We start from the raw sequence: 22,500 nt of genomic DNA, 5'->3' as shown, positions 1-22,500 counted from the left end.
ACACGATCGAGAACGTGAAGGCGAAGATCCAGGACAAGGAGGGCATCCCGCCGGACCAGCAGCGCCTGATCTTCGCCGGCAAGCAGCTGGAGGAGGGCCGCACGCTCTCGGACTACAACATCCAGAAGGAGTCCACGCTGCACCTGGTGCTGCGCCTGCGCGGCGGCGTGATGGAGCCGACGCTGGTCGCGCTGGCCAAGAAGTTCAACTGGGAGAAGAAGGTGTGCCGCCGTTGTTATGCCCGCCTGCCGGTGCGCGCCACGAACTGCCGCAAGAAGGCCTGCGGTCACTGCTCCAACCTGCGCATGAAGAAGAAGCTGCGCTAGGCGGCGATGGCTGTGCTGTAGCGTCCCCCGCCTCCCCACCCATTCCTCCAATCTTCCTTTACGCTTCGTGCTGGCCACGCCATTCCCGTCTTCCCTACCAGCGCTTATAGCGCGCGCGCTCTCTATCTGTATGGTGCAGTGGTCCTGACGTGACTGAGCAGGTCTGGCGTGTTGAACGACAGAGGCAGAGGCGAGAAGGTTCAAGCGAAGATGACGTGAGGTGCGGACGTATATACTTGTGAGTGTGTGTGTGTGTGTTGACCGCTGCTCCGCACTACGCGATTGGGCCCTGTCGCGGGGCCGGTGAGTAGAGAGGAACTCTTGATGCAGGGCAGAGAGCAACGGGCACAACACACACAACAGGAAAGAGTGCATGGTTTACTTCGCGAAGACCACTGAGCAAGAGGCGGAGGAGGAGAGAGACACACACACACATCGAGATAGCTGCATGCGCTTCGGCACTGCTCGATGCGAGTGAGTGTCTCGTGAGTTGTACCTCCGCTTCTTTGCCCAGACTTCCCACCTTCCCTCGGCCTTATTCGCCCAACCCCGCACCCGACGATCACCGCGCAGCCGCCCTGTTTCTCTTGCACGCTCTTTGCATCTCTGTGCGGATCTGCGTGCGTGTACGCGCGTGCGTGCGTGCATGCGTGGCGTAGCGGAGGAGATGGGTGACACTCTCGCGATTACGGAGGCGCTGTAATGCGCCGAACAAGGAGGCAGGTACTATTGCGTGGCGAGCAGCGTGCATGAATGCCGGCCCTGTCCTTGAGTTGCTTGCACCACCCCTCTCCATCTGAGCCACCTCATGTTTCTCGTCACCTCACCCTCTTCTCTCTCTCTCTTGCCGTCATGGCGCTCCGCCCCCACCACCCGCGCCTTCCATCTCTCACCCGCGCTTCAAAGGAATTCCTTGGATACAGTACGCGGCTCTGCCGCCACACCTGCCACACACACACACCTGCACCTATATACACGCACGCGCAACGAAACAACGAATAAGAAAGGCGGCAGACGGAGGCGTGTTGTGCACGTGGCTACACGTATTTGATTTGTTGTGCTCTCCTCCTCTTTTTCCTCTCGGTGACACACCCACGAATCACAGCGTACGTGCTCGCCGTGTTGCAGCTGTGTCCTGCAGACCCGCTCACCTGCGCACACGCACACTGTTGTATCGTCTCCGTTAGCACTCGACCACGCTCTTGGGCTCGGCCTTTGCTCTGTGTTGTTGTCGTCGTTCTTTTCCTTCACATACGCAAGAGAGAGACGGATCTCCACAACGCCTCAGCGTTTGTGGTGTGTGTTTGTGCGTGCACGTGTTTGCCGTGGGTCTACCTCCCTCCTCCGCGCTCAATCATCACTATCCCGTCTGATCTACGACGACGACGACTCACGCAACGGTGCTGCCCTTCCTTTTCCCTTGCACAGACGCCCTTTTCGACCTTTGGTTTCGGCCTGCGTCGCGCTGGACACACCGACGCTCGCTGCTTATCTTCGTGTTCGCGCGTTTCCGTGCTCAGACGCATTCTTAGCACACACACACAGAGAGAGAGACATAAACACGCACAAAGAAGAGCACAAGGAAAGGAAGGGAAAGGAGTGCAGTAAGCGAGGTAACGACACTGCTGGGCTGCCTATCCTCCTCGCATCGCACTACTCTCCCGCTTCCGCCCCCGCCGTCACCGGCATCCTCCCCTCCCCCCCCCTACATACACCTTTGATACTTTCCTTCGCTGCTGCTTCGCCTGCTTGCTTGGCCACTCAGGCACATACACAAGAGCCCTCAACACACGCGTGCGCAGTAGTTCAATATACCACGTTCTTTCATCTGCCTTCTCTCCCTCTCTCCCTCTCTGGTGCGCGCGCGTGTGCGCGTCTGCCGCCCACGGTTCTTCATCGTACCCACGCTATCCTGCCTTGTCTTTCTCTTGCCCTCCACCACCACCACCGCCACCCTCTCTCTTGAAATCTGTTGCTGGCCGTGTCACGTGAGTGGTGGTGAGGCAACGCGCGGTGAGGCCCCATCACGTGCACGCAGGATCCCTCTTTTCAGCGCGTGCACTTGTCTTTAAGGAACCTGTCGGTGGCCTCGGCGGCTGTGTTGGAGAAGTGCTTGCCTTCCCTCGACTTCTCTGTGTGCCTGTGCGTGTGTGTGAGTGTGTTGTGTTCGCGTATCGCTTGGCATTCCCTGTAACTGCACATCTGTTGTCTCTGTCCCTCGCACATCGCTGTCGGTGTCTTCGGATCCTCTCCTTCTCCGAATACACAGACACACACGAACATACATACGCCCTCCTTTCCTCGGCCTCATATCACGTACTCAGAAGTGCTCGAGGGCTCTCTTCTCTCAGCTTGCGAGCTGGAACCGTCGCACTGTGGCAAGTAGCGCGTGCCTGTGTGCACTGTCCTCCATCTCGCTTTTCAGAGCTGCAGGATCTGCGCGAAGTTCGTGGATCCCTGCCTCTCTCTCTTGCACACGCACACAAGCGCGGCTCGTTGTCAGCTTTTCTTTTTGGAGGAGAAAAGGGAGAGTGAATTGTGTGTGTATATATATATATGTGTTGACGCGCGGCGAAAAAGGACAAGGCGGCACAGTGGCAGGAGCAGTTGCGTGGGTGCCGTGCACGCGGCAGAGACAGAGTACGCGGAGGCCAGCAGGGCAGCGCTTTCTTATTATTGTTGTCGTTAGCAGAGTTCGCTGATACGCAGAAACGCCAACGCAACGCCTTCGTCGGTTGTTTACCCCCCCCTCCCTCCTCCTCCTATCTCCTATCTACTCTCTTTACATACACGTATCTGTATCGCTCTATCAACCTCTGCATATCTTTGGTGTGTTCTCCCTCTGGTCTTCCGCCAGTCTGCCTCCTCGTCTCTGTGTGTTTGTGTCTGTGGAAGGGTGGCATTGGCAGCGGCAGCGCAGGAAGAGGGGGAAGACTTCTCACATGTCTTCTCCTACCGCTGTACTTGCGCTTGTCTCTCCATCTATCTAGCTAGCTATCTTAAGCGGCGTCTGTGTGTGTGTGTGTGTTGTCGTTGTGTGTGTGTGTGTGTCTCTGGCCTTGCCTTCTTAATTCTTGTTTCGATTCATTCTTTCCTCTTTTCTCAGCTCCCCTCGTTGCCTTTGACGCTCTCCTGTTTCTGTCTCGTGCGTGTGCAAGCGTGCATCGTTTTTTGCTGGCTCCTCACTCTTCCTCTTCGCCTTTTTCGTGATCGATAGACATCGCCGGTGGCGGCTGTCGTGACGCCTGCGTATGGTGGAGGCGAGGATGGTTCGTCAACGCCATCCCCACCACCTCACCCCACCTCTCGCGCACACCCCGGCGACGCTCGAACAGCGGCCGCAGCCGTATCGGGCCCCGTCATGGGCAAAGTAAAGGCTTCCTTCGGCAGCCTTGTCGCCGCCATTCGGAGCACCGTTAGCTGCACGAGCCCCGGAGACAATGTCATTGACGACGAAGACGAGAACAATTTTATGGCGGACAACGCCAAGGACGGCGGCGCGTCGGAGTCTGGGCAACCGGCCTTCGTCGAAATCGACCTGCTGCGCAGCGACCGCAATCGGCAGCGCAACTTTCCGGACAACTCTATCCGCACAGCCAAGTACACGCTTCTCACGGGCTTGCCGCTCAGCCTTCTCTACCAGTTCTACAAGATCTCCAACATCTATTTCTTGCTTGTGATGATCATCGCGCTCGTGCCAGGGGCGAGCCCGATCAACCCCTTCAGCAGTATTGTGCCCCTGTCCTTCGTGATCGGCGCTGGCATCTTCAAGGACCTCTGGGAGGACTGCAAGCGGCGCAGGGCGGATCGCCAGGCAAACGAAATGATCGTCTACGTCCTGCGAGCGTGCGCGGAGGTGTCCAGCAAAGGCAGCACCACCGCCAGCAGCAGCAGCAGCGGCACTCTTACCGAGAAGCAAAACTCCACGAGTGACAGCGACGGCGCAGCCGCAGCGTCGCTGCGCGTGCACGGTGGTCACAATCACCAGCAGAACCCTCGCCGCTGGCGGCAGCGCATCGTGCGCGTCGTGTCGCGGCCAAGCAGCCCAAGGGAAGACACCGCGGTCAGTCGCAAGAAGTCATATGATGGTAAAGGAGTGCATGCGGTGGAAGAGGTGGAGATGACCACCTACGGCCGAAGTTGCGGCGCATCGACAACGTGCCCAACGGCATTGAGCCTTCGCCGCACGTCAGCGCAGCCCCAAGAGTCAGCGACGCCGGACGCTGCAACGGAGCCGGTAGTCACGTTCCAGCCGGTGCGTAGCTGCGAAGTGTACCCTGGTGACATCATGCTCTTCCGCCTTGGTGAAGAAGTGAAGGCAGACTGCCTGATCTTGAACACGTCGCTGCCGGACGGGCTGACGTACATCGAGACGGCCAACCTCGATGGCGAGACCAACGCGAAGACGCGCCGCGCCAAGATCCAGACGGTGGAGGCACTGGGGACAGTGGAGGACGTGGTGGAGAAGGCTCTCGGCGTCTCACCAAGGAACGCGGCGGCCGTGCACGCCCGCATGAACGGCATCGATGCCGGGCCACAGGATGTCTGGGGTGTGTCAGGCGAAGCCGCCGCCCCAGCGAAGGTGCGCGTGGACTGCTGTGATGCGTTTGGCGGCGCTCACGCTGTTAGCACCCCTGAACGATGGATGAACGCATCAGGAGGAGGGACAGCGGCGACGGACGCCAAGCGCCTCGATGCTTCACTGACCACGGCCTCGCCTGTCGCCCTTGGCAAGGGTTCCGGGTGGCCGATGCTCTCGGCGAAAACCGTAGCTGCCAAAGGCGGCGACATGGTCGTCCCCACCGCCATCTCAGAGTCGACCTTCCCACCTGGAGACCTGCACGACTACTCGCCACAGCACCAGCACAACTCGCAGACGCCGGTCGGCCGGGAGTGCCCAGAGCGAAAAGCGGCCGAGCACGACTCAGCTGCAGCGATAGCGGAGAGAGGGGCCGCCCCCCTCTGCCACCAGCACGAGCACAGCTTCTCTGATCAACAGAAGCACTTCACCAGCTCCAGCACCACCGGCGTCCCCCTCGCACGTAGCAGCACGGACTTGAGTGCCGCGGTGTCAGGTAACTTCCACAGCGTGGCTAGCAATGTCACGTCAGACATGTCCCCAGAGCGAATTCTGCACCAGCGACTTATGACGTTGAAGGAGCGACTTGCCGAGGAAGGGCAGCTGCCGATGCCACTCCAGCTTCGGCAGCTCTCGGAGCATTACGAGCGCACCGTGCACAGTCGCACGAACAGCGCAGGTGCGCGCGTGTCCTCCCTGCACGGGTGCCCACACAACTCCACCAATCGCGCGGGCGAAAGCGAGTCTTTGTTCGACGACGACGCCCATCATCATCACAGGAGCCGTGAGTCACAACAGAGGAGAGTGGCTGAGCCACGACGACGCGACGGGGCAGGCGACGCGGAAACGGCCGCCACAGGACCGGGATCCGGTGCCGGCCCCCGTGGCCAGTCGCGTGGCTTCTCAGCGCCCAACAAACCTGGAGTATTTCATAACGAGCCGCTCCACGGCAACCACATCGCCGACGGTAGCGATAGGGCCTTTGAAGCGGCCCCGGGCGTACTGCCCGCCTCCGGCGTGGTTCTCATCTCCTGCCCCCCCACGCCGGACCTGTCGATGTGGTTTGGCCAGCTGCGCTTGCCATCAGGCGAGATGGTGCCGCTCGGCATTGACCAGTTCATTCCACGGGGCTGCCTTATCCGCAACACGGACTGGGTTATCGGTGCGGTCGTGTACACGGGTCGCCACACCAAGATGCTGCTGAACCTGCGGCCGAAGCCGCACAAGGTAACGAACATGACACGGCGCCTGAACCAGATGAACGTGCTGTTCTTTGCATTTAACCAGGTGCTGATAATGCTGCTCTGCGGGCTGGCCATCTGGAGCAAGCGCCAACTGCTGCGCAAGGTGCCTGGGGCGAAGACCGATCACTCGGCCTGGTACATCCAGTGGAGCCTCGAACGCTACTCGGACGTCTCGTTGTTTTGGTGGCGCTACCTGACCAACTTTGTGCTGGTGAGCTACCTCATTCCCTTGTCTCTTTACGTCACGCTGGAATTCAACAAGGCCATGCAGATGCTCCTGATCGGCGCGGACAAGCGCATGGCGGTCTTCGACGAGTTCACCGGGGCCATCAAGAAAGCGCGCCCCAAGACTTCTGAGCTTAACGGCCAACTCGGCCACGTGCGCTACATCTTCACGGACAAGACGGGGACCTTGACAGAAAACCTCATGACGTACGTTGGCGGCGTCGTCGACGGGCACACGCACAGCGAAACGGAGCAGCCTGGCGGCATCGGCCGTGCACTTCTTCGTCGCAGCACTGCATACACCGCGGGCAGTGTCCTCACTAGCGTCTGTCCGAACAGTATGGGCTCAGCCCGTGAATCGTCACTGCGCTGTGACCATCACAAGCATCGTCGCCTCAGCTCGTCCCTCGGCAGAGAGGCAAGCACTCTCGGCGACGCTGCCGTAGCAGACAGTCTGGCGGGCATGCGGGGTGAGAGCGCCCTTGTCTCCGCGGATGTCGCCGCGAGTAACAGCAGCAGCTGTAGCGCGGCTGGCGGTGGTGACCAACACTCCTCCAACCACCCCTTTCAGCGTCTGGCGGCGGTGATGGCGAGTCACATAGCCGTTGACGCCCACGCCAACGGTGACGACGACACGATCAGACAGTCACCACGCACGGTGACGGCCGCCTCCCCCGCGTCGCTGGTCGCCACGGTGGACATCGGCGCTACCTCGCCGCATCTGCCGCTCTCCAGCAGCTACCAGTGTGGCAGCGGAGCATTCGGCCGGAACGCTTTCCCGGCCTTGGGCAACGCGGTCCCTGGAGCGGATGGTAATGAGCCTGGGGGTCTCGGCAGCTTGGCCGGGCTGCGCAACATCAACGAAGCCGTGCTGGAGCGCGAGCCGCTATTCTGCTATCTACGCGCCATCGCTCTGTGCCACTCCGTCGTGTGCTTTCCAGTGGACGCAGTCGATGGATTAGCGGACTCGCAGCAGGCGGCAGAGAACGGCAAAGGCGCGCCGCAGGAAACGAAAGGGCACAAAGACCGTCGCCGCGACAAGGATCACAACGCCACCGCGGCGGCGGGCGAGTGCAGTGCGCCACAGAAGCGGAAGAATAGCCACCATCACAACCGTGCTGACGACGGCGCAGGCAAGGGTGCGCCGAGGCGACGTCGCGGCAGCGCTTCCACCGCAGACCCCGATCACTCGCGGGCGCGTCATCAGCAGAGCCACGAGACTGCCCACCACGCACCCGATCTGGTCCCTCTCTCGAAGATATTATCTCTTAACGATATTTCGGTTGGTAACTTCGTTGAGATCCCCTACGCCGTTCCCGCCGGCCCCGCGGTATGTGAAGACTTGGAGCCCTACACCGCCAGTGGCACCAACAGCGGCAGAGGTGTCAGCATGTCGGCTCACGACCATCTCACCCGCGCCAACACTGCATCTTTCGTGACGGCGGCGGCGAGTGCGGATGGCCGAGGCCAGCATCAATACCATCATCACAAGACAAACACGAATTCCGCAGTACCAGCGGCCACGACGGTGGACTTGGGGCCCCTAACAAAGGACATCTTCAATCTGAGCAGGAACAACACATCTCTGCTGCACGGCCGCACGAGCAGCACGAGCTGGTATCAAAATCGCTACTTTAATCGCGCGATGCATAATCGCAACCTTAGTGCGCATGTGAGCCACGATGGTGGCGAGCGCAACCCCACCCCTGCCGCTTCTCCTTCCACGACAATGTACCCAGTCGGCAGCGCTGGGGAGTTTGCAGGACAAGCAGCTACCCCCGCGGAGGCGGGCGGGTCAGCAGCCGTCGCTGCAGCAGAAGCAGCAGTCCCGATAGCGGCCTCCGATCTCGAGCCGTTCATTGACCGCAGCAAAATCTACGAGGGCCAGTCGCTGGACGAGATCGCCTTGGTGAACGCGGCGCGCGAGAACGGGTTCTCGCTCTTCGAGCGGACGGCGAAGCAGATCTATATAAAGGCGCTCGGCCGCGTCATGTGCTACGACATCATTGCGGAGCTCGATTTCACGCCGCAGCGCAAGCTGATGAGCATTTTGCTACAACGAAGGCCTGATTTAGACTCCGAGGCGGCGGCAACATCGGTGGCTGCCGGCGTAAGCGCGCACTACCACCGCAGAGCACCGGAGAGCTCCGCTGCCGCAGCAGCAGCGCGCGAGGCATCCGGTTTGTTCGCGGCCACCGCCTCAGGCGTCTTGCCCGAGTGTGGTGTGGCATCGCGGCCCCGGCAGTCGCAAAGCCACGACGGTCTCTGTGCTTTCCCCGCGCAAGGAAAGAAGGCGAACGGAGACGGTGCCGCGAGCTCGCTGCCAGGCGAGGACGCGCGGTTGTGCCGAGCTAAGACAACCTCGGCCTTCACCACCCTCACGGCGGCTGAGTTGCCGCTGCCGCTGTCGCGCCCACGTACCGTCGTGCTCACGAGCGAAGCACATGAGAGTACGGCAGAGCAGCGGGAAGAGGAAGACGGCAACAGGAGCGCCGACGGACCCGCTGCGAAAATACTTCCGCCACACAGCATCCTCTTGCCGCCTCCGACGAAGCAGCAGCGCGTACCCCACTTGGGCGGCTCGGGTGTGTTCACAGCAACGCCTCCACCGAGCAGCGCGCAGCAGCTGGCTCATCAACCGTCTGGCGGCGGCATGTCCCCCTACCACGACGGTTTCGGGAGTAGTGCGGGCTTTGGGGTTTCTGCGGCAGCCGGTGCGCCGGCCTCGGCACCAGGAAAGTATCTGCTACTCGTTAAAGGGGCGGACAGCAGCATGATGGAGATCGTCAACATGCAGAAGCGTGCCAACGTCCGGGTGAAGGACAAGATGCTGAAGGAGCTGGACACGATGTCACAGTTGGGCCTGCGCACCCTCATCCTCGGCCAGCGCTACCTGCGCGAGGAGGAGGTGCGTGGGTGGCTGCCAATCTTCAACGATGCCCAATGTGCGATGCAGGACCGCAGCGAGAAGCTGCACAAGGCATACGCGCTATTGGAGAAAGACGTCGACATTGTGGGTGCCACCGCGGTGGAGGACAAGCTGCAAGAAGAGGTGCCGCAGACGCTGGAGTTCTGCATACAGGCGTCCATTGTGGTGTGGATGCTGACGGGCGACAAGCGAGAGACGGCCGTCACTATCGCCCACACTAGCGGTCTTGTCAAGGCTGGCTACACCGACTACGTGTGCCATCTCGACGTCTCTGACATTATCGAGGAAGAGGCGTTGCTGCAGCAGAAGCAGCGGTACAAAGAGACGTGTCGCCGTAAGGCGAAAGACGGCATTGGCGATGGGGTATCATCGCTGGAGAACGTGTCTTCGAGCTCGTCGGACGCCGATAGTGCCTTGCATTCGCCAGTGGCGAGCACGACAACCCGGGCACACCTGAGCGGGTCGTCTCGCATGCATTCGCCGCAGCTGCCCAAGGCACTGACGCAGGCGGGCAGCGTCGACCACGCCACTGTCGTCTCCACTGCAAGTCCTCTGCAAGAAACCGCGAACACGATCACAGGCGGTGATTCCATAGGAGCTGGGACGAGCATCGCTGTCGACGCGGCGCAGAGATTCCTCATGCGCAAGTGCGCCCGCATCGAGGAGCAGCTGAAAGCGGCCGAGGACAAGTGCAGCGAGGGGCAGGAGGTGTTTGACGACCGCGTCGTCGTCATCGTGGTGGACGGCAAGACGCTGGACTTCATCTTTCAGGACTGCAACCGTGCGCGCCGCTTCTTCCTCCTTGGCAGTCGCTGCCGCAGCGCTGTGTGCTGCCGCATGACCCCGCTCCAGAAGGCGAAGGTTGTGCGGATGTTTAAGCGCAACGCAAACGCCGTGGTGCTCGCCATCGGTGACGGTGCCAACGACGTGTCCATGATTCAGGAGAGCAGCATCGGCGTCGGTATCATGGGCTTGGAAGGGTCGCAGGCAGAGCTGGCAAGCGACTACGCCCTCCCGAAGTTTCGCTTCTTGAAGCGGCTGCTCTTCGTCCATGGCCGCTTCTCCGTCTTCCGCGAGGCGCACTGCGTCGTCTATTCTCTGTACAAGAACGTGATTGTGACGGTGGGCATGGTTAGCTACCAATTCTATGTTGGCTACTCGGGTCAGACACTGATAGACTCGTGGCTTCTGGGGATGTTCAGCGTCTTCCTCTGCTCTCTGCAACCGCTGATGATTGGCATCCTAGACAAGGATGTCGAGGACGAGCTGGCCGAGTCCCTGCCGAGGCTGTACCCGCCCCTGTCACGCGAGTCCATGTACTTCTCCTGCACGTACATCATCAAGTGGCTCGTCGACGGTCTCATCGAGGGTCTCATCTTCTTCTTCTTCCTCATGTACACGGTTGGCGTGCAGGACAACCTGTACACGCACATGACCGCAGCCATCGAGGACTACGGCGCCACCTTCTTCACGATGCTCGTCCTTGTCGCCGACCTCCGTGCCGGCACCCTGGTGACGTACTACATGCTGCCCTTTGCGCTCGTGATCGGGCTGGCCATCATCCTCGTGCCGGCCCTCGAGCTCGCCTACGCCGCCCTGCACGACCTCGCCGGGAGCAACTGGTTTGTGCACGTGGCGAACGAGCTGTACGGCACGTCTGGCAAGTTCTGGCTGATGCTGTTCTTTGCCTGCGGGGTGCTCGTCGTCTTCACCATGGCGTCGAACATGTACATACAACTCTTCGCGCCGTGGCACAATGCCGGTTTCGCCATGCGCGCTGCCCGAAGATCGCACCACCGCATCCCGCACCAGCACACCAAGGAGGAACTGAAGGCCGAGTACACTCGGCTGCTTGCCCGGTGCGAGGAGCTGACCAAGTTGCAGCAGAAGCGGAAGGAGTCTGCAGCGAAGAACAGCGGCGCCAAAGGTAAGACCCAAATGACGACAACGGCAGCAGCTGCAGCGCGGTGAGATGGATATTCGCGGTACTGGGAAAGGAGCAAGGTCGAGGAAGGGTACGAAAGGGAGAGTGTGCAAACCTGCGTGCTCATCTCTCTCTCTCTCGTCGTGTGCAACGGCCCTCCGCCCTCGGCCCACCCCTCTCTCTTTCTATCCGCTGCTTCGCATCACGCTCCACGTGCACGTGAACGGCTCGCCGAGCAAAGAAACAAAGGAAAATGCAACGTCTGTGACGCCCCCCCCTCCTCTTCCTCGACAGCAACAACACACAGCGCGCGGCTTATTGGCCTGCGTCGCCTCCCCAGTAAGGTCCGCGGATGGGCGTCTGAGGAAGCGTGTGTTCATGTGTGCGTCGAGAAATTCGGCGAGAGACGGTACGGTCACCACAAGCAGCACCGTCGCTGAGCAGCGTTGTGCACTCAGGTCTGCCCTCTTCGGCGACGGCTCCTCTCACGCCTATATATGCGTACCTATCCCTCCCTCACCCTCCCCCTGCTGTTCTGTGCTCTCTACCTTCTGTTCCTTTCATGTTGGGCCGCCCATCATACGGGCCATGACCGGGTGCGGTGCAGCGACGAACACGCACAACGCGCACGTACAGGCGCGCGTCATCGACTGATCCTTGCTCCTTCTTCACACTCGGACGCGCGACGCCCCTGTCCTGACCTCTCTCTCTCGTTCTCGCTGTGCTTGCGTTGCAAGTCCGCGCGCCTCTTCGTTTTATTGTGTTTTCCTTGCGTCCCTTCGACGCCGTCCCTCTCTCTCACGCGCGCACGCTTATCTCTCTCTCATTGGGAGGAGAGGACGGAAGAGAGAGGAGGAGTGGTTGTGTCTCGTGGCCGCGCGTGTGTCTGTCCGTCTGTGTTTCTAGTTATGTGTGTGTGTGTGCGTCTTGGCTGTTGCTCCATCACCTCCCCGCCTCATAACACCCACTTCACACAGCACCACTCCGCTTCTTCAGGTTCCTGTAGATATATACTTGTTTGTTTGTGTACCCCTCCCGCCCGCTCCACCACCCCCCACCCCCTCTTGCTTTCTCTGTAAAAGTATCACCGTGACATCCACGCCGCCAGCAGTGCAGATTGCCTTTAGATCCCGGGCACACGCTGCGCCCTCAAGGTCCGATCGAACAGACAGAGAGGCGCATCTAGACCGCAACACCCTTCACTATCTTACCTCTTCTTTCTTGTACCCTCCCCTTCTCTCGTTTCACCGCGTGTGTCTGTCCGTCTGTGTTTCTGGTTGTGTGTGTGTGCACGTCCCCGTGAGTACTTCTCGTTTGCCTCTCCTTAGTGCACGTGTACGGGAGTTCTTCAACTTCGCACACCAGACAGACGCGCTGCCCTATCTCCCTCTCTATCTCTTGTCTCCCCCGCCACCCTGTCATTGCCACCCACCCGACGGCATCTGCGTCGGCCGTGGCGTCCCCCCTCCCCCTCCTCCTGTGTGTGCGTGTGCGCGGGCATTCCACGTCAACGTGTTTTTTTTTTGCTTTTTCTTTGCTTCACTCTCTTCCTCTCTCGCGTTTTCGCCGCTGTCATGCTCCGTGCCGCCTTGCGTCCGTCCTGCGTGCTGCACGCCGCGTTCCTCTCCTCGTTCTCCTCCGCAGCCGTTCACAATGAAGCAGCGAGTGGGGCGTCCATGGCCAGCAACGCCATCTCCTCAGCGGCTGCGTCGCTATGGATGCAGAATTCCCAGTCGCACGACGGTGCCGCTGCGACCATGCACACACAGCAGACAGATGTGACAGGAGCAGCAACAGCGCAGGATCATGGAAACGCATTGGTCGTACTTGAAGAGGACAACACCAGTGGCAGCAACGGCTACGTGGACTACTTCATGGGCGGCTTCGGCCCTCGGCATCTGGCAGAGGTGACAGTGGTGCCGGAGAGTGCAGGCGCGAGGGCTCACGGGTCACGTAACCACGCGAACAAGGCAGATGCGGCTGCAGCAGCGGTGGAGGCGTCCTCCTCCTCGGAGACGGCGACGGCAGCCGCCGCCGCTTTGCCCACACGGCGCGCCGGAGGCGACGATGGCGCTGTGGCAAGGCGGCCGGTGATCACGAAGGCCCGTCGAATCCGTCTTGCATCGGCCGCTTCGCAAGCGGCCGAGGTGCTTCAGTCCGTGGGCAGTCCTGCCACGGCTCTCCTGCTCAGCCAGCGCGTGCAGCAGCTGCAGGCCGAAGAAGCGCTCCTGAACGCGTCGCTGCAACGGCTCAAGGCAGAGCGCGACTTGGCAACAGTGCGGCACACGTGTGGTGAGGAACTCGACAACTACCGCCGTGGTGTGCAGCAACGCGAGCAGCAGGTGGTGCGTGCTGCCATGACCGCTGGCACACGCTCTCAGGATCCTGTCGTCAGCTACTCCCAGGAGAGCGGAGGCAGCGCCGGAGGAGACACGCTGCAGACGGTGGTGGAAGCCGACCTGCTGGGGATGCCCGCCACCGCCGATGCGGAGGCGGCCGCAGCTGCGGCGAAGAAGGCAGCTGCGGCAGGTAAGGCGGTGCAGAAGAGCGGCAGAGCCTCGCATGCCGCTGCCACGGTGATTTCCGCGAAAAAACGGCTGCGCTACGGCGCCACTGCGGCGGGCGGGCACAAGGCTAACGCCTCACCAAAGTCACTCTCACGGCGACCCGCTGCGCCAGCAGCCTCCAAGAGCAAGAGGCCGTCGCTAGCGAAACAAACGGCCCTGAAGGCGCGTGCTGGGAAGCAGCCCGCCGCAGTGTGCAAGGACGCAGTCAAAGCCAAGCCAAAGGCACCGTTGCGCATGAAGGCGACGACACCAGCGTTCGCGGCGGCAACAGCCAAGGCTGCCGCTCGAAGACAAAAGGCGAAGGTCAAAGCCGCCGCCACGAAGCCGTCCCGGAAGCTGACCAAGAAGCCGACCAAGCCGCGAACAACCACGAAAGCGAAGTCAGTGCGAGCACGGCCCGCCGCGAAGGCAACGCCGTCGGCCCGCAAAACGGCCGCCAAGAAGAGACCGACGTATGAGAAGCGCCCGACGCGAAGATGAAGGAGTGCGGCAGGGCCGCTGACAAGCAACGCGAAAACAGCGATGAGGGAAAAGATGGAGCCGCAAGAGTAGGCACAAGGAGGGCTTGTAGAGAGCGCGCGAGGAGAGAGGGCGCTGATCCATGGGCAGATGTGTGCTGCATCTGTGTGTGCGTGTATGTGTGTAAATGGCCCACTTTCCCACTCTCTCTGCTGATCGATAGGCTCCCCTTCTATATTGCCCGCCCCCTCGCACGCTTCTGTGGCCGTTGCTCTCTGTCTCTATGTGCATGTGTGTGCGCCCCCATCCTCCCTTTTCTCTATTTCTTATTTTCTGTTTTTTTTTCCAGTCTTCGTACCTCCTCCCCTCCCCCTCTTCCTTCTCCTGTCTCATCCTGCACACATGAAGACTGCGCATGTGTGCATGAGATAAACAGGGGTATGTGGCAGTCACAGCAGCGGCATCTCTCGCAGCCGGTAAGTGGGCGAGCGTTATTCCTCTCTACTTCAATGCTGTCGATGCGCTGCTGCGTAAGCCGATAGTTATCACATGTATATGCAGAGACGTGTATGGTGCGCACGCGTCATGTGTGGGACTTTAGCGGCCCTCTCGGAGGGTAGGTCTGTCTCTCTGCGCGTGCGTGATCGCCTCCATCGTCTCGTGGAGGCATCATTGTACCTCCGGTGTTCTTTCCTCGTTCCATCCCACCCGCCCGTACCTGAAGCAGGCCTGCTCTGTCTGTGTGTCCGTACTCGACCCTCACCCCTTCACCGCCCCTCATCTCCTTTCGAACAACCCCCAAGCACACCCGCTGCAACCGTCATCTCCGTGACAGCAAGCGCCTTCCGGTAGCCCGTATACTGTGGCCTTCCCTCTCTATCTACTTGTCTTTGCTACTCATCGAGCACCGCGGAGGTCACGGCGATTGCAGTCGCCTGGCGCGCATACACACACCACACTACACCTTCCCCGCCGCCATCTCCGCGTCTTCATGTACTCCTTCAGCCTTGCCTCAAACCGCAAGAGTGCCATCTCCAACTCCTCAGGGCTGGCGCCACCAGCAGCCGCGCACGTGATTCGAGCCCCGTCTGAACTCAAGCCCCATCAGCGTCTGCCGCAGCCGCCGAATGAGGCCGACGATGACGATGACGTGATACATGTGTCCAACGCACGTTTTGGCTGGCATCCCGCGCATGAGCACGCGCCGACCTCGTCGCTCTACGCTGTTCGCCCGCCGGCCGAGCAGCTCGTGCATGTACATAATCTGAACGCCTATATGGCCCTTCGCGACGCCGCGGACTGGTCTGTCGAGGTGCAGCGTGAGAGGGAGCAAAAGAAGCGGCGAGCACTCGCCCAGCACGAGGCCGTCAAGCTCGAGGAGCAGCGGCACCGTGACGCGCAGGAGGAGCAGACAAAGAAAGAGATGCAGCAGCGCCGGTGGGAGCGGCAGCAGGAGCGCGCGGAGCTGCGTGAGGCGGATGCAATGGCCGACTTCCAGGACCGCAACACGCAGTTTCTGCAGAACCAACTTTGGCTTATGCAGCTGGGGAGCTACGTCAGGCAAACGGATGCGCAGCACAAGGCGCATGCACGAGAAGAGCTCCACAAGAGCTCCGTCAGTCGCAATCATCTGGATGTAGGTCACACAAGTACGACCAGCTGGGGCGGCACCAACGTCAGGGGTCACCACACCTCCGCGCCGTCCACCGAGATCGACCTGCGCCAAGCAGCGGAGGCCACCGAAGAGGCGTACGTCCGCCTCAGTCTTGCCTATCGCAACGAGGCGCAGCGCTCGCGTGCCGCCGCGGCGATTCTCAATCCTGGTGAGCTCACCGGCAAGGGGCGCTCTCGGCCACGGGCGACACGCTCCGTCGGCGCCTTTGCATCGCCTACTTCACCGTCAGCACCGTCACAAGCCGCCACCGCCGTCAGCACGCCGCCGCACAGCCCGGCGGCGTCACCTGCGCCAACCGCGGTGACGGAGGCGGCAGCGAAAGTCTCAGCGCCCTTCCACACGGCACCGCCCATGTTCACCCACACATCGGAGGAGAACATGGGCCAGCACGCGAACGCCATCCCGTACACGTACATCCCCGAGTACTTCGACGCCCCGTCCGCCGCCGCAACTGCAGGGAAGGTGCCGGCCCCGCGCCGCGCTGGCGAGCCGCCGGAGCAGCAAGAGACGGGCGCTGTGATGCCCCTTCCCCTGTCCCCAGTGCCTGTCAGTCGTGACGTCACCGGTGCACTGCAGGCGAGGTATTACCCGTGGGCCCTCTACAGCGCCGCCGCGGTGCGCAAATCGATGCTGCCACCACTGCCGCCGCCGCGAGAAGCGTCGCTACCGGTCCGCCGGTGGGGCGCAGCGGAGCTGCGCGACTCGATGTTCGGTCACTGCATTCTAGAAGACGGCACGATCCAGGATCAGTGCGAGCGCAAGAAGATGTGTGCGGCGTACCTGGGCTACACCACGCTGCCACGCGACAACGCCACGGCCACGTCGAACGCCGCTGTAGAGCCGCAGGAGCCGCTGCACTTCGGCAAACGGATGGATATATGGCTGTGAGGCATGCAAGAGTGGATGCACTCTCGTGTGTGTTGATGAGCTGTGGTGATGATGGTGTTCTCCGGGTGTGGACGGCCGTGGAAAGGAATGGCAGGGAGGGACCGTCGGCTTCGCGGAGGGGGCACCTACGTGTGTGTGTGTGTGTGTGTGTGTGTGTGTGTGTGTGTGAGCTGCATCGCCTGCCCTCGCCCCTTCCCCTTTCCTCCGCCATCTCCTCTCTGTTCGGCTATGACTGAGCGCCAGACTTGCGGCCCAGATGCACGCTCCTCGTCGCATCTGTGTCTGTGGGTATATTGGACCGTTGGGCCGTCGCGTTTGCTTATTTTCGTGCATGTAAACTATCACGGGTGGGTCGAAGGGTTGCGCGGGACGGGTGAGGAGGAAGAGGCGCAGGGTGCGCGTATGTGGGTGTGTGTGCACGACCTGCGTGCGCACCACCATCGCCGCCGCCGCCGCTCCGTCACCCGCATCAACCCTTCTATGTATTCCCTTTCTCGTTATTCCATATCCGTGCTCGTCCACATATGCGTACGCAAGCATGTACACGCATGCAACCGCGTGTGTGATGGAGGGCACGAGATGTGGTTTTCATGGCACCGTTGAAAGCCTCTTGGAAGCAATGATTTTGTAACAGAGAGTTAGGGAGGTGATGGCGGGGCTCCTCCCACGTGCGTCCGCCACGTTGGCGCAGGTGCACGCCTTCGGTTTTATGTTTTTTTTTTGGGGGGTCTATCCTCCCGCCCTCCCGACTGGCAGCGCTGCCTCAGCCCACCTTCAAAGTCGCCCCTCTCGCCCCATCTCCCTCCGTCTGAGCTGCACACATACGTGCACACATGCATACGCGGTCATCGCACAGGCAGCCATGAACTCATACGTGAAGCGCTACGTCGGGACCGACCCGCGAGTGACGCACCTCGTCGGCTTCAAGCGGGCAAGCGAACGGCGCCTCGTCGTGGTCTGCGCGCTCGCCGCTCTGGGCATCTACTCTGCGGTGTACTTATACGAGGAGAAGGAGCGCAACCGCCGCCACGCGTCCATCAAGAAGGACATCGAGAGAGAACGGTGGCGAGCGCGAGAGCTCGGCTTGGCGGCGCCGATCGACGACGGATTCGCGGAGCGGTACGAAGCACTCGACGGCAACACTCGTGCCCGGCATCAGCAAGCATTAAAAGGCAATGAATGAACGGCATCACTCCGTCCCGCTGTCGTGGCGGATGCCGAGAAGATGGGCATGCGTGCGCTCTTTTTTGGAGGTGTTTCTGTCAGGACCCGATACGTCCCGTTTTTCTGGCACGCTGCTTGCTTCCTTGTATCTCTTTCTTTCAAACCTCTCCAGTGGCGGTACCACATGAGCTCAGCGGACGAGGGGGAGGAAGGTGTGCTCGGTGTTGTTGTTGACGGCTGTGGTCACGGATGTACACATCATCAGGCACACCACCAGGGAGAGCCTGATGCATTTATGTGTATGTGTGTGCGTGTGTGTCTGGCGGGTGCTGCCCATGCACAGCACGTCGCTGCTGTCTCCCTCAAAAGCAGAAGTATCAACGCAGCACAGCGATTCGATGGTCTTTGTCTCTTCATCTTACACAGACACACGTACAGGCGCGCGTTGTCGAATCCCTTGGTGTCGGGAGGGGGGGCAGGGGCGTATACTCTGAGCACCCGTATGCAGGTGTGCCTCTCCGCTGCGTTGTCGCTCTCCCTCTTGCCTCTCGGATCACAGGCAAGCCTGATGCGCTCCAATCGTATAGCACGCTCGCGTATGCGTGAGTGCCGGCAGTCAAAGAGAGGACGAAACTCGAACCGTGGTTTGCTCGCCTCATCGTGCGCTCCCTCCCCCACGCACACACACCCTCGAACCCTGCGAGAAGCGCACGGCACAATTCAAAAAAAAAGACGCATCTCTCTGTGGCGCGTTGCCGGTTGACGGAGAAGAAACATGTGGAGGAGGTGGGGGTGGCGTCGTGAAGACAGAGAAGAGGTGACATCACTTCTCGCGCGTGCCGGGGAGTGGTTCATCGCTTATTGGAGTCCGCGACAGAGAGCAGCTCAATGAGCGTGGCATGCACCCCCCCCTTTCCTCCCTCACACACGCACACGCACACACCGGCGCAACGGGGGGTCGGTACGCGTTTGCCGCGGTCGGGATGCCCCTGATGATGAGCTGCTGGAGCGCCAGAGCGCGCGCGCTCTCCCTTTACACTCCCGCCCCCCCCCGCTCTCTCCCTCTTCTCAACAGATCGTTCCTTGGTATCCACGCACTTCGCGTACTTCTCTCTCCTCGGCACACGCCCGCGCCGGCCACTCGTCCCAGCTATGCCTGCTGCCCCCACGCTCCCACCCGCCCTCCCCACCTCTCTGGACTATCCACGCATCAAGCTGCTTGCCATCGGCGATGTCGGCGTAGGCAAGAGCTGCCTCATCAAGCGTTACTGCGAGGGCCGGTTTGTGGCCAAGTACATCCCCACCATCGGCATCGACTTCGGCGTGAAAAAGGTGGAAGTGAGCAAAGCAGCCGTGCTACAGCAACGCCGCAGCGAGCCATCACCGCCCGCGGAGACGGCACAGAGCGGCGGCGGCGCCTCCTCGGCCATCCCCTCAGCGGTGCGAGTCAACTTCTGGGACGGCTCCGGTGATGGCGACTATCGAGAAATCCTAAACGAGTTCTACGAAGCCGCCCAGGGCGTGCTGCTCATGTACGATGCCCGGAGCGCGCAGAGCTTCACCGCCCTGCAAGGCTGGTGGGAAGAGCTCACCATGTACTGCCAAGGAATGCCAGCAGCAAGCGGCGGTGGTGGTGAAGGCAGCGACCCTGCTCTGGCCGGCGCCGGTGGAAAGCGAGCGTCCGCCTCCAGCACAGTAACGAGCGGCACCGCCGCTGGAAAAGCCGTCGGGCGCACCGACGGCAGGGCGCCGATTGTGGTGCTTTGCGCGAACAAAGTCGATGACACGGCGGTTCCCGGGGCAGCTGCGCCGCGGCCGCGGGCTGTGAGCGAGGCGCAAGGACGTGCGTGGGCACGCGAGCACGGCTGTGCGGCCTACTACGAGACGAGCGCCAGCACAGGGCAAAATGTGAAGGAGGCCATCGAGGACTTGGTGGTGCGGATGGTGGCCAAGTTCATGTGATGGTGCTTGCCGTCGCTGGCGTTTCCTGCGAGCTGTTGCACGTTGATTTTGATGCGTATGGCACGGCATCGCAGGTTGGATGCGTAGCGAAGCACGCATACGCGTGCGCCGGTAAGGCGGAAGAGTTCGGCGGCAGCTCCGCCGGCCTTCCTCTGCACCACCGTCATTCCTCTGCATTCTTAGATTGCGCGCGCAAGCGTGTGTGTGTGTGTGTGTGTGTGTGTGTGTGGCACGCAAAAAAGGCTACTTTGCATCGGATAGAAGCTCCTAGAAGGCGTTGGGTGGCGTAGAGCTCGATGGCGAAGAAAGAAACAAAGACAAGGCAGCTGCGCAAGGGAGGGAAGAGAAAACAATGGGAGGAGCGGGGGGAGAGGGTGCTCGTAGGCGGTGAGGGAGCAGTACCAGGCGGGCAGCGACTGGGTGGGTATGTGCGTTCGTGTCACCACGTACGCCTCGCTGTCTCTCTTCTCACCGTGTCGGCAGCGGCCCCGTCCACAGCTACCACTGGCCGACTGCACACACGCACACACACACACACGTTGTTGTCGCCGTCGCGCTTATTCTCTCGCCACTCTTCCTCCATCCCTCCTCATGGGCGCCGGCGAACGCGATTGTGGTGATCATCGTGTGCGGCGGGCTCGGCGCTGCTGCGCTCATTCCTTTGTATATGAAACACACGCACATCCACAGTTGATTTCTCTTCCGCCTCACGTCTCTCCTCCGCTGCCATCTCCGGCCACGGCAACACCGCCCTCACCCATCACTCTCGAATCCTTCCTCCTCTTCGGCGCATCAGCCTACGCGTCGACACACCAGTCAGACACAGACAGCACGGCCTATTTCACGGTTCGAGCCACCGACATCACCGCCCTTCTCTCGAGAGGCAACAATGAGCGCACGCAAGTTTGTTGCCGAGTACGTCTCGCGACACCTGGACGGGCTGACGGTCCTGGCGTCCCTTGCGGACCGGCCTGCCGCCGCCGCAGGGAGCAGCAGTAACAGCGCCGCTGCAAAGCCCGTTATTTGCACCCACAACGGAAGCTTCCACTGCGACGAGGCGATGGCGTGCGGTCTGCTCCGCCATGTGCCCGAGTACCGCGAGGCCGTCATCCTGCGCACGCGCGACCCAAAGCAAATCGATGCCTGCGACATCGTCGTGGACGTCGGCGCCATCTACGACGTCGACACGAACCGCTACGACCACCACCAGGCCAGCTTCCACGGCACCATGACGACACCGAAGAAGGCGTACAAGACGCGCCTCTCTTCTGCCGGTCTCGTGTACAAGCACTTTGGCCGCCAGATCATCCGCCAGTACGTCGAGGCGGTGCTGCAGCCATCTTCGCCGGCGCGCGCGGCGGTGCTGAGCATGACGAGCTGGTCAGAGAGCCGCACTGGCGTCTCGGACGCGGAGCTCGATGTCCTGGAGGACGCCCTCTACGCGAATTTCGTGGAGCAGGTGGACGGCATCGACAACGGTGTCGAGTGCTGGGGCCTCGCCGATCCAGCCGTGGGAACTCTCGTGCCCAACTACAAGCAAAGCACGAACCTGTCGCAGCGCATCGGGCAGCTGCAGGCGTACTGGAACGAGCCGGAGAACGGCGACGTCGTCGCGGAGAACGCGAACTTTGCGGTGGCCGTGGAGATGGCAGTAACGGAGTTCTTCGGGGCACTCACGTACCTCGCCTTCAGCTGGCTGCCGGCCCGCTCCATCGTCGAGGCTGCCTTTCAGCGCCGCCACGAGTTCGACGAGAGCGGCAAGATCATGGTGTTCAAGGACGTAAAGGTATGCCCGTGGAAGGACCACCTTCTTGAACTAGAGGCAGAAAGCAACTGCCTTGGCGCCGTGCTCTACGTGGTCTTCTCCGACGGCAAAGGGTGGCGCGTGCAGGCGGTGCCCAAGACAAGTACTAGCTTCGAGAACCGCAAGCCGTTGCCGTACCGCGGCCTGCGCGACGATGCGCTGAGCGCAGCCTGTGGCATCGAGGGCGGCGTGTTTGTGCACGTCTCCGGCTTCATCGGCGGCATGAAAACGTTTGATGGTGCCATGGCGCTGGCGAAGCAGGCGCTGGTGGTGGTGAACTAGTAGAGCGATGCAGGACATCGTTACTGGTTGCACGTGAAACGCGCGTTGACGCGCGCGTGCCGTCTCAAACCTCCTACCCACTGTGCGTGTGCCTTACTAAGTAATCCCTCCCTCTGGACGAAGCACTTGTCGAAGCGCTGTTGTGCGAGAGGTCGCATTGTGTGTGTGTGTGTGTGTGTGTGTGCCTTTTGCGATTTCTCTTCGTGCACGCTCTTCTCTCTCTCTACGCTACCTCCGTCATGTGAGGTGCGCACACGCGCGCGTGAAGGTGCTGCGTCACGAGCCCGTGCCATGATACGCACGCGGCCTCCAGTGCCGCTAATGGAGGCGCACGCGCCTTTCTCCCTCCCTCCCATGGGGAGAACGCTCGCGTGATGGTGAAGGGAGGGGGTCGCAGCGTTCGCATATCCTCCCTCTCCGCCCTCAACGTACGCCCGCACGCATATGTGACGCACTCCCACGCAACATCCTC

The 22,500-nt window shown here is 61.3% G+C and overlaps 7 protein-coding genes across 7 annotated transcripts in view; all 7 read left to right on the top strand.

Annotated features, from left to right (window-relative positions):
• Window positions 1-326, top strand: part of LINJ_09_0950 (polyubiquitin) — a gene marked incomplete at both ends in the record, with an annotated part of 2,601 nt that extends 2,275 nt beyond the window's left edge. Inside the window, one exon of the mRNA XM_001463515.2 lies at window positions 1-326. This exon is cut by the window's left edge and continues 2,275 nt beyond it. Within this exon, the coding sequence (XP_001463552.2) occupies window positions 1-326 (326 nt within the window).
• A 3,361-nt stretch (window positions 327-3,687) lies between these two features.
• Window positions 3,688-11,274, top strand: LINJ_09_0940 (putative phospholipid transporting ATPase-like protein; the record flags this gene model as incomplete). Its single annotated transcript, XM_001463514.1, has 1 exon — window positions 3,688-11,274. The coding sequence occupies one exon, from the start codon at window positions 3,688-3,690 to the stop codon at window positions 11,272-11,274; it is 7,587 nt and encodes a 2,528-aa protein (XP_001463551.1).
• Window positions 11,275-12,801: 1,527 nt separating this feature from the next.
• LINJ_09_0930 (histone h1-like protein) lies at window positions 12,802-14,274 on the top strand (the record flags this gene model as incomplete). The annotated part of the gene is made up of 1 exon (XM_001463513.1): window positions 12,802-14,274. One exon carries the CDS (start codon window positions 12,802-12,804, stop codon window positions 14,272-14,274), a length of 1,473 nt encoding a protein of 490 aa, XP_001463550.1.
• Window positions 14,275-15,244: 970 nt separating this feature from the next.
• LINJ_09_0920 (conserved hypothetical protein) lies at window positions 15,245-16,816 on the top strand (the record flags this gene model as incomplete). Its single annotated transcript, XM_001463512.1, has 1 exon — window positions 15,245-16,816. One exon carries the CDS (start codon window positions 15,245-15,247, stop codon window positions 16,814-16,816), a length of 1,572 nt encoding a protein of 523 aa, XP_001463549.1.
• An 862-nt stretch (window positions 16,817-17,678) lies between these two features.
• Window positions 17,679-17,999, top strand: LINJ_09_0910 (conserved hypothetical protein; the record flags this gene model as incomplete). Its single annotated transcript, XM_001463511.1, has 1 exon — window positions 17,679-17,999. The coding sequence occupies one exon, from the start codon at window positions 17,679-17,681 to the stop codon at window positions 17,997-17,999; it is 321 nt and encodes a 106-aa protein (XP_001463548.1).
• Window positions 18,000-19,132: 1,133 nt separating this feature from the next.
• On the top strand, window positions 19,133-19,942 carry LINJ_09_0900 (ras family protein-like protein; the record flags this gene model as incomplete). Its single annotated transcript, XM_001463510.1, has 1 exon — window positions 19,133-19,942. The coding sequence occupies one exon, from the start codon at window positions 19,133-19,135 to the stop codon at window positions 19,940-19,942; it is 810 nt and encodes a 269-aa protein (XP_001463547.1).
• Window positions 19,943-20,831: 889 nt separating this feature from the next.
• LINJ_09_0890 (conserved hypothetical protein) lies at window positions 20,832-22,028 on the top strand (the record flags this gene model as incomplete). The annotated part of the gene is made up of 1 exon (XM_001463509.1): window positions 20,832-22,028. The coding sequence occupies one exon, from the start codon at window positions 20,832-20,834 to the stop codon at window positions 22,026-22,028; it is 1,197 nt and encodes a 398-aa protein (XP_001463546.1).
• Between the last annotated feature and the right edge of the window lie 472 nt (window positions 22,029-22,500).

The sequence above is a fragment of the Leishmania infantum genome, chromosome 9 (genome assembly GCF_000002875.2).
Source record: "Leishmania infantum JPCM5 genome chromosome 9".
NCBI classification, from domain to species: domain Eukaryota; phylum Euglenozoa; class Kinetoplastea; order Trypanosomatida; family Trypanosomatidae; genus Leishmania; species Leishmania infantum.
Note: the sequence above shows the minus strand (reverse complement) of the source record. Positions and strands in the feature narration are given on the sequence as shown.